Source organism: Daucus carota, chromosome 7 (assembly GCF_001625215.2).
Source record: "Daucus carota subsp. sativus chromosome 7, DH1 v3.0, whole genome shotgun sequence".
NCBI classification, from domain to species: domain Eukaryota; kingdom Viridiplantae; phylum Streptophyta; class Magnoliopsida; order Apiales; family Apiaceae; genus Daucus; species Daucus carota.
Genome location: NC_030387.2, coordinates 22,201,848 through 22,212,367, shown reverse-complemented (window position 1 = coordinate 22,212,367; position 10,520 = coordinate 22,201,848). Strand labels below are relative to the sequence as shown.

Genomic DNA, 10,520 nt, shown 5'->3' with positions numbered 1-10,520 from the left:
TTATCAAGCTGCTTTCTTATGATCTCTTCTCTTTTCAGAACAATCAAGAGATCATCCTTGGCTGTCTGACACTCAATTTTAAGCTTCTCAAACTCAATAAATTGAGCTTCTAAGACACTGTTTCTATCACTAAGAAAGGTGTTAGCTTCCTTAATCCTACTATTTTCCTTAGTGAGAGATTTTAAAGAAACATGCAAATGATACAATTCTGTAGACATTTCATTAATAGTAGCATTGCATTCATCTTTAGTTAACTCAACTAAGTTTGTAGTGAATACCTGACTACTGCTTCCAGTGTTTTCTTCTTGATCTGTGGAGTTGGCCATTAGAGCTAGATTGACAAACTCCTCCTCTTCATCAGAATCATCTCCAGCTGCCCAATCATCCTTTGTGATGAATGCTCTTTCCTTTTGTTTGAGAAGTTCATAATATTTCTTTTTGTAGTCAATGTTTTCACTTGACTTTTTCTCAACTTTAGGCTTTCTGCACTCATTTGCAAAGTGACCTGCATTCCCACAGTTGAAGCACTTGAATTTTGATCTGTCTACCATGCTTCTATCAGACTTGGGATTGCCTTTAAAAGATTTTGCAGAATTAAAATTCTTTTTGAATTTCAGTTTGGAGAATCTTCTTGACAGGAAGGCTAGATGCTCATCAATTCCATCACTTTCTTCACCAGAATCAGCTACTTCTTTCTCCTTTCTTCTTCCTTTGCTTGACTCTGAGCTCTCCTCTTTGACCAACTTCTCAGTTTCTTCAACTTGAGACTTTCCCTTGTCCTTGACAGTATCCTCCAGAGATGCAACTAGAGCCACAGATGAATGTCCTTTCTTTTGGCTTTTCTCAATCTCTTCATCTTGCTCCATTTCAAGCTCATAAGTCTTTAAGGTTCCATACAGTCTCTCTAGAGTATATTCTTTAAACTCTTGTGTATTTCTGAGAGAGACTGTCATGGGTTTCCATTCTTTGGGAAGAGCTCTTAAGAATTTCAAGTTTGAATCCTTAACTTGATATACTCTTCCAAAGAGCTTTAGACCATTTAACAGTTTTTGAAATCTGTTAAATGTATCACTCAAACTTTCACCGGCCTTGAAATGGAATGACTCATATTGTTGAATCAGAAGCTGCATTTTGTTCTCTCTCACTTGCTCATTCCCTTCACAGATGGTCCTGATGGTGTCCCAAACTTCTTTGGCACTTGTGCAGCTAATAACACTATCAATCATTTCTTGATCCAAACCATTGAACAAAAGGTTCATGGTTTTCTTGTCCTTGTGCACTTCTTCAGTATCTTCTTGAGAATATTCATGGATAGGTTTTGGAATCATCTTACCTACCATATCTTCACCATCAGCTCCCATACTTGTGCAGACCTTCATGGGGACATGAGGTCCTTTTTCAATGCAGTTCACATAGCTTTCATCAATGGACAGCAGATGCAGATGCATTCTCACTTTCCAGTGAAAATAGTTGTCTTTGTCAAGAACAGGAATCTTCACTCCAGCATCCTTCTTTCCCATCTTTCTCTAGCAGTGTTGATCTTTTTCCCTGTTTGTTGGGAACCTGGCTCTGATACCAATTGTTATTTTACACCAACTATGAGAAAGATTGTAGAAGGGGGGGGTTGAATACAATCTTTTACAAATTTAAAAGATTCAAGAATGATACACTAAAAACACAGTAATCAGAAAAACACCAAGTATTAAAAAATACGGGTGGATTGAATGATCCACCCGTGAGATTTTATATAGAAGAATCTGTGGATTGTTTACAATTCGCACAGCTGCTGGTTCATCACTCAACAAGTTCTAACTCTTAGATTTTTCTCTCAAGTAATTTGAACAAGTTCAACTGATGCTACTAACTTGGTTATATACTCCAAGTCTTACAAAGCTTTTAGCTAGATTACAAAATGCACTCTAATCTAAAACAATGCTGCACAACTTTGTCTTATGCATGCTTTCTGAGATGTCTTCATCTTTGACCATCACCTTGATTTGATCCAGATTGCACTGCATGAGATAAGTATGTTTCTGCTTCTTCTTTATTTTCCTAATTAGGCTTCCATGTCTATTTTAGTGTAATTCGATCCATGTGATTTGTCAGACTTAAGCTCTAGTCACTTTCAACTGCTCTTTGCTTCATCAGTTGAAAGTTCTGGTTGCTTTCAACTGCTCTTGACTTTATCAGTTGAATGCCTGGCTCATCAGTTGAATGAATTACAAACTCCATCAGTTGAATGCTGTTCCAGTCTCATCAGTTGAATTCCTCAGCATCATCAGTTGAACACTTTGTCTTCAGTTGAATGCTTGATTTTCATCAGTTGAAACATCATCCAGTCTTTATCAGTTGAACAGTTACATCTCATCAGTTGAATATCCTTCACTTAGATAAAATTACATGGCATTGGATATTTACAATTAGCCATCCTATTCTACCCATCCGTTGATAATTCCCAAAGACAAGAAATGTAACAATTACAACTGAAATTTGATAAAGATTCTAAGTAAGACATGTTACAAAATGTTTATGTTATCATCAAAAATTATTGATTCCTAACAAAACTAATTTGAAAATAATGGAATGGATAAAAATAATTTGAATAACAAAGTTAGAGTGGAAACTTTTTTGTAAAAAATAAAGTGAGTGCAAATACTAATAATTAATTCATTTATCATTAGATCATTCATTAATTATTATACATTGATAATTACTAATAGCTACATTAATAATATTTATAATAATATCTTTAGATCATTTCATCAATTATTATACATTGATAATTACTAATAAATGCATGAATAATATCTAATCCATTATTATAAAATAATACTTTTGAACGAGTGTGTCTTTAAATGTTTTATAAAATACTCATATCAATATCATCTATCATATGATGACTAATTATTACTCTCTCTGGTCTATTATTTTGAGCGTTTTTACACATAATTTTAGGTGCTTTGATCATATAGCAAATATTAATATTTTTGTAATTTTCTTTTTTCTGAAAATATTTTTATTCAAATTTTTTTTTAAAAAAATACTGATTTTAAGCATGTGGTCAAACTTTCTAAAGATAAGTGTAAAAAGTCAAACGTCCTATTTAATGAATTAGAGATAGTACATCATTTCATCAATCATTATACATTATTAATTACGAATAACTACATATTTAATATATAAATCTTCTTTGTGAGGATTTCATCAAAGTAATGCACCCAAATAAAAGTGTGAACCAATATATGGTAGTTAAAGCAACTCGAATTATATATAATGATTAGTAAAGAATTGATATAATGTAGTTAGGCAACTCGAATTATGTGTTATGATTAATAAAGAATTGATCTAATATAGTTTTGATGTTTATTAATAAATTAAGCAAGTTATTTTGTCAAAAAGACTATGCACACATAATATTACAATAATGGGCACTTGTTCCATGAATTTCCATATGCATGAATGCTTAGGAACTGTATACATGAATGTTAGGGGGTTTGATCACGCTGATGTGATCTAGCTGGAGTTTTGTTGTCAATAATGTTATTTCAGAGTATAGTATATAATACTCTTAGTTCACCGCTAATTTTCCTCCGGAGGCATCATATCAAGCAACTGGTTTATGATGATCTTTTTTTAATCCATTTTGATAGGAACTTTGTGACTATTTGTGCATTAAATTTCTAAAATATACATAAAATTTGAAACAACTCAAATATAGACTTGTTTAGAGTATGCCCGTGCCTCGCACGGGTTATAAAACTAGTTAATATTTACTTTAAATGTTAGGTCTATTTTCCTGAGAAAAAATTAATGCAAATTAATCAATGCATCATAATGTAAGGTCAGATTGAGTCAAATTGAAATCAATAAACTTCTAATTAAATCAGGCCCGATCTTGATGGTAGTCTAGAGGATGACAGTTTGAGACCCAAATTTGGAAAGGGCCCAAACTTTTTTAGTTAAAAGTTCTAAGAAGACTGGTTTTTATCGGAAACCTCGAATATCATGCATTTCTACAATCAAAATATTACAAAATGATTTTCAAGATTTTTAACTCAATTTTGATTTTCACAAATATGATTTGCAAAATTATAGATTTTGTAATATTTTAATTACAGAACATGCATGGTCTCCAATATTGAACTTCACTCTATATAATTATAATATCATCTTTTTGTCATAAGAGTAAATATTAAAATTGATTGATAAAAATTTAGAAGAGACCCAAAGTTCGGTGGCGGTGGCATTAGTGAAAAAAAGTTACACAAAATTAAAATTAGATAAAAACATATTTGATATTCTCAATGTCCCGTCAATGTCACAAGAGAGTAATTGAATGGTTTTACAATTTTATCAATCGAACAAGAGACTTCAAAAAATTAACTCCGATAATATCATCAACGATTTTTGTATCTTGAAATACTCTAAAAACTCATTTTCTACGAATTTTTAGATTATGTATTAAATCATGATTTATAAATTTTTTGTACTTTTTTAAATATTTGTCAACAAATATTTAACGACTTTAAATATTTTCAAAAATTTTGAAGGGGTCTCTCTTCAAAAAAAATAAAAATTGAAAGTGTCTCAATTTAATTTTTGGCCTACGATCCCTGAAAGTTCAGGATCGGGAACTAAATCTATTTAAATTTTGAAAAAAAATTTAGATAGATCTTAAAATATTAAAACCTACTAATTGATCACCGATTCAAATATTGACCGATGGGTCAAAATATGTGGGAATTCGGATCGCTATCAGAGCAAGTCCAATGCAATGTTATAAGTGGTGCCATTTCTATAATTTGAAATCAAATGCTAAAAATTCCAACTCCAATGGGGTTCCATATTTGGATGCAAATATGCATATATGCATCCTTGGTTCTAAATTTGAAACCAAAGATGCATTTATGCATCCATGCCACATCATTAAGTAACTATAATTGGTATGTATAGTGGTGAACTTTAAATAAAATTTAGGAGAGAGGGACTAAAATTACTTTAATTTGGAATTATTTGGATGCAAAATTCTATTTTAGCAATAAAAAACACTTATTGGTGTTAAATTATAACAATAGCTATAGCTATTTTGCATCTTGCATCGGACTTGCTCTCACGTGTCATCGATTTGGTCGGCTAGGAGCACCCCTGATCGCAAGTCGTAACTAACCAGCACTGTATTTCGTAGTCGGAGTTTGGTGGGGTGTAAGCGTTCCAGACCAAGCCAAACCTTAAAACAAAGGGCCGTTAAGTTTCCCAAATCTAGGCATGGCCGTTCAAAGCAGTTGGTCTTTCCCGCAACAATCCGCGATCCCTGTCCGATTTGAGCAGCAGCTTAGAAGGCCGAGTGAGCAGCCTATGTGTCTCAGCTTCTCAACTGGTAATAATTTAAGAAGAAGAGATTGGATGCGAGCTCTAGCTATGGAGCGGAGCAGCGGCGGCGGAGGGGACCCACCTGCGGCAGTCCCCAATTCGAATTATGTAGTGCCCATGGACTCGAACTTATCGTCTTGCATCACGCGCCCCCTCGCGGAAATTCTTCGAGACCTGAACAAGAGGATCCCTGATAATATCATTACCAAGACTCATGAGGATCTTATCAACACTTCCACTCCCTTCATTCCCTGGTTTGAATTTATTTTAATTTTTTTAGAATTTTTTTTAAATATATATGATATGTCTTTCTCTGCTATCATATGATCATCTAATTGCGAAACTCTTCTTCTATGTGCAGGTACCACGCCAACCGTATGTTGAGTTTTTATGCTCCAGGTATATTTTTCTACCTTTACTCGGTCCACTATTATCGATAGCATCCAATTGATGTCCCCAATTGATGTCCCCATATCTTATTTTACCCTTCCCACCAGAGAATGGACTGGGAAGTGTCAAGTATTCGTACTCACTCGAAAAGTTATTGTGAGGGGATTAATTAGTGGATCACTGGGTGCCCTCTTTAGGAAAGCATCCAGGTCTTAGAGTTCAGATCAAAATTTTATAATATTAGGCTTCTAACATAAGCTACGATACTAGATCTTATGTTGTGTTTGGTTGGGGTGAATGAATATGGAAGGAACGGAATGAAAATTGCACTATGTTATGGACAAATGTTTAAAAATTTCATTCTTTTCTCCATTCCATTCCTTGCACCTTATGCTAGAGATCACACCCCCAATCTCCATTTCATCTTATACTCACTTTCTTCTCAAATCTTATCATCATGGTTGTCACGTCGATAAGTTGAGTCGATAGAGGTCCAGCTTATCGACTAGTAGTCGAAAAGTTAATTAATAATAATTAAATAATATATATTAATATATGTGTTATATATGTGGTTTCCTCTAATTAATCATATGTATATTAATCACAAAATAGATATGTTAGTTACAAACATATCTTTTTTCCCCTTTCATGTACACACATTAACACACTACACACATTAATTGTATTAATATATAAACAGATTATGATACATGTATATTCAATTTAATCAACTTATGCATAAATAAGCACATACACACACAGAGATCTATAAACTTAGATTAACATGTTGATTTTGAGCAGGTTCATAGAATTTATTTTTTTCATTTTAATTTTTGATTGAATTTTGCACTTGTCAACCGACTAGTCGACCAAGTCGACCGACTAGTCGACAATTCGCAAGTCGACCTCTCCAGTCGATTTTCTCAACCTGACTCGCGACTAGTCGAGCGCCGTGACAACAATGCTTATCATAACAATTTTGCATTCACTCAATGTTTTTTCAAAACTTACCTCCTACTTCTACTATTTTCATTTATTTCTAGTCATTCCATTCCATTCTCCCCAACCAAACACAACATTAAGGTGTTGATAGAAGCTTAGGTGGGTACAAATCATAAGTAGTGCTTATCACATTTGTGTTTGAAGAGTCACCGACTAAGATACAAGAAGAATGCAAATGGACTATGTGAACTTCCAAATGATGTAATACAAACCATTTAGGCGGGTTGTACTTGCAAATGAACTATGCATCTTTTCTTGTAGCTTTCCTCACTGTAGTAGAATGTCATAGGCATCATCTTTATTAAGAGTGTTTCGCATCTTGAAAGGAAAATATAGTTTAAGTTTGTCCCTGATCAGGACATGTAGACAGATCAACCCCAATTGGTTCTCCAAAAGTAATTTTTCTGACTCCTGTTTTTCTAATGTGCTTTTGCTTCTCTTTTTTTTTTTTTTCCCTTTCTGCTTACCATGCCGGTAATACACAGTGTAATATACTGGTAAGACTTATCGGAATAGTGAACCTTCTGTTTTTGAAACTTTATATTGTTAACTAGATATCTCATTATGAATTTTAAAGTGCTAAATTCTAGTGAGACCATGAACTACTTCAAGCTTAGGATAAAGTCACCGCTGAACTTTATTTTATTCAATTGCATTCAGTTACTGGTCTTAAAAATGCAGTTGTCCATAGCTTCTTATGCTAAAACATGTCTTACAGGTTGGTGTGGAGAAATACGGGATGTGATATTTTCTGACAGTGGAAGTGTAACTGTTGTGTATCGTGTCACAGTACGTGGTTCTGATGGAGAGGTTTGGCTTACTTTAAACCTTACAGTATATGTTACATTTAAATATGCACTTCTCTTTTCCAGTATCCGAGTAAATTCAGATGCACTTGAAGATATTTATTATTTATATGTAGAGATCTTTGTCTTAGTTTTCTTAGTCATACAAATTTGGCTTATGATATAGAATGCTGATTCTAGGTTTAACGACATAAAGCAATTTGTAGCCGGAGGAAATGCAATACATATATTTATGTTAAATACAATTTCACAATCAGGGTACGTATAGACTATATAAAGAATAAAGTAGCCTCATTAGATTAACTGTCAGTAGCTAATGCAGTATGGAATTTGTAAACTTGATTGTAAGAGGTAGAATAATTTGTGTCTGATTTGTACCAGAAAGAGTGAGTTTTATCGTGAGGAATCAATTGAATCAGTTTCTTCATACTATATGCATGTCACCCAAACTCGGGTATTGGTGTAGGGCCCCGGTGCTGATCAAGTGTCGGGTTCTTGGTTAAAAAATAAAATAGGAAACCCGATACTGTACACCACGGACTCGGGATGCAAAGTGTTATTGTGAACACATAGAAGTATGCATATACTCTAAACTTTCTGTTCTTCCTAAAACAATATTGTATAGTACCAACAATCAGATGTGCCTAGTAAAATATAACTACTTATGGAATAAAATCAAAAGGATGATCTAGAAGACGGAAACTGTCTTGTCGTCTTAGATTACATTCTGGACTCGACCTCAAGAGGGTTAAGTGTCCAATTCCAGCATGAAGGACCCACACTCATGTTGTGCCGTGTCCCGGAATGAGAAAAAAGGGGAGTCTAGGTAACAAGTGATATACACAAATGGATACAGTCTGATCGAAGAAACTAGTTTCCATGACCAAGGATGAAGATGGTAGTGCTACAGGGGTGGCTTTCAGGGATTGATGTAAGGAGTTTTAAACTGGGCTTCTCTAAAAGGCTCCCAGAAACTCAAATTCATGGAAACGTTTATATGTTTAAATTGATCACTGAAGATAGCACTTGATGTTTATTGGTTGCTCACTGAAAGGAGAGGGTATCAAGATCATCATGTACGATCTCCTTTGGATGCATCATGCGTATATTTGTCAGATAAGTACAAGTCTAAGAAACTTTCAGTTTGAACTTGAATCCAGTGAAGAAATATAGTATTTGTCCAGTTGGTCTATGTCATACTTTAGTTGTAATGAAATTAGTCTTTGTTAATGGTTAAGCTACCAGCCTGCAATCCAGGCCTTAAATTCTAGAAGGTTGGATTATGTGACTGGCAATAGGAAGATTCAAAATGCAAACCTCAGGCAGCTTTAGACTTAAAGTCTGGGCGACAAGTCGAAATGCATAGAAACAATTGGGTGTTTACCCAAATGAGTGGCTTGTTATCTTGTTAATTTGTTGTCCTTGGTTTATGTTATTCACATAATAATTTAACTTTGTTTTGTGCGAATAAAGTGCAAGTATGTTCTAGCATTGTGGGTAAATACATTGACCAGAGAATTACCTGCTCAATGCCAGGCTGTGTTACCTGGACTTGGCTGGAAGTGGGCTGTTTCCAGCGATCATGAATACGTGTCCAATAATTAATTTTTTTGATAATTTTACATATTTTTTGCCATAAAATAAGTGTCAGAGTGTCCAACATTGAGTACTTGTGGCAAGAAGGGCTAACAGAGTTGTAAGGTAACAATAGATAAACAGACCCTTGGCTATGTAGCCAATAGTTGCAGAAATTGAGGAACTCACTTCCCCAGAATACTTTGCATCTGAATTGCACTAAACAACTAAAAGGAACTATGATTAGAGAAAGAAGAGGATGCAGCTTTGACCTTCTTATCCTTACCGGCAATTGCCATGTCTTGCTGCTACATTAATGATCTCTTCTTGCCAATTCATGAAAAGTTCTTGTGTGCTGCCATTTATTGATTTAGCAGGAAAAGGCATTCCATCCAAATATGTAAAGATACTGTTTGGCGGCATTGTATCTCACTATTAGAGATAACTTAAAGTTCCATAATTGTTATTAATTAATCTAGAAAAATTGGGGGCACCACTCACCGGCATTCTTACATTTTTCAATTGCTGGGATCTTTGGAAAACTACAATTACACATTGCCAGTATCCCATGTTTAAGGTTATCTGATCTTAGATTTGGGGAAAGAGGCCAAATATGGAAGATGGCTGGTATTTTCAATCAGGAATGGCGGTCTTTATACAATTACTAGACTTTTCTCTTGATAAATACAATATTAGACTCTTTAATCTGAGATGATAAGAATGAACTTTTACAGATTGTTACTTTTCTCAGTTTTAGCTGGTATCATTTCTTAGCAACCAAAAAATTTATCATATCTATCTAATGATGCAGGCTTACCGTGAATCAACTGGGACTGTATCTTCTAGCACTGACCATGTTGTAGACCCTGTGGCCGCTGCCGAGGAGTTGGCTTTTGGCAGGGCATGTGCTCGGTTTGGCCTTGGTTTGTATCTTTATCATGAAGATTAGGTGCCACCAGATTTATCAACTTGAGTCATCGGTGTGCCTAACAGTTAAAACATACATTTGTTCAAATTCGAATGAGATCCACTATATTCCCTCTGTTTGTGTACTTTGTAAAGTGTATATGTATTTAAAAAGTAGAAAAATGATGTTCTATATTTTAAATAGATGAGATGTTATCGTATCTTTCTGCTATCTTACATACAAAAATAAGTGAAATATACAAAAAATTTAATAGTCCATTTGATTATAATCTGATATGTGGAATGTGGATTTTTTTGTTAATGATGTTTAGTTAGTAGTTGCCACCAAAAAGTCTGGGAGTAAACCTGTCAGGGGCGGGGCTTTTGTTCTTGGCCGTAGAGGCTGAAGGTCTTGAGAATCTCCTGAAGAAAAAGTCCCATCTATTATGGCCACCTGCTCATCAGATGAAC

At 34.4% G+C, this 10,520-nt stretch overlaps 1 protein-coding gene across 1 annotated transcript; it reads left to right on the top strand.

Moving 5' to 3' along the window:
• The first annotated feature begins 5,060 nt into the window (after positions 1 to 5,060).
• Positions 5,061 to 10,270, top strand: LOC108196159 (DNA repair RAD52-like protein 2, chloroplastic). The gene is made up of 4 exons (XM_017363311.2): positions 5,061 to 5,624; positions 5,732 to 5,769; positions 7,481 to 7,572; positions 9,955 to 10,270. Exons 1-4 carry the CDS (start codon positions 5,266 to 5,268, stop codon positions 10,090 to 10,092), a joined length of 627 nt encoding a protein of 208 aa, XP_017218800.1. The 5' UTR covers positions 5,061 to 5,265; the 3' UTR covers positions 10,093 to 10,270.
• Positions 10,271 to 10,520: the final 250 nt, after the last annotated feature.

Excerpts from the sequence above, each read along its gene's own strand:
- LOC108196159 (XM_017363311.2), top strand. The coding sequence starts at position 5,266 with ATGGCCGTTCAAAGCAGTTGGTCTTTCCCGCAACAATCCGCGATCCCT. Across the intron at positions 5,625-5,731 it reads TCCACTCCCTTCATTCCCTG|GTACCACGCCAACCGTATGT; the intron begins GTTTGAATTTAT and ends TTCTATGTGCAG. Across the intron at positions 5,770-7,480 it reads GTTGAGTTTTTATGCTCCAG|GTTGGTGTGGAGAAATACGG; the intron begins GTATATTTTTCT and ends CATGTCTTACAG.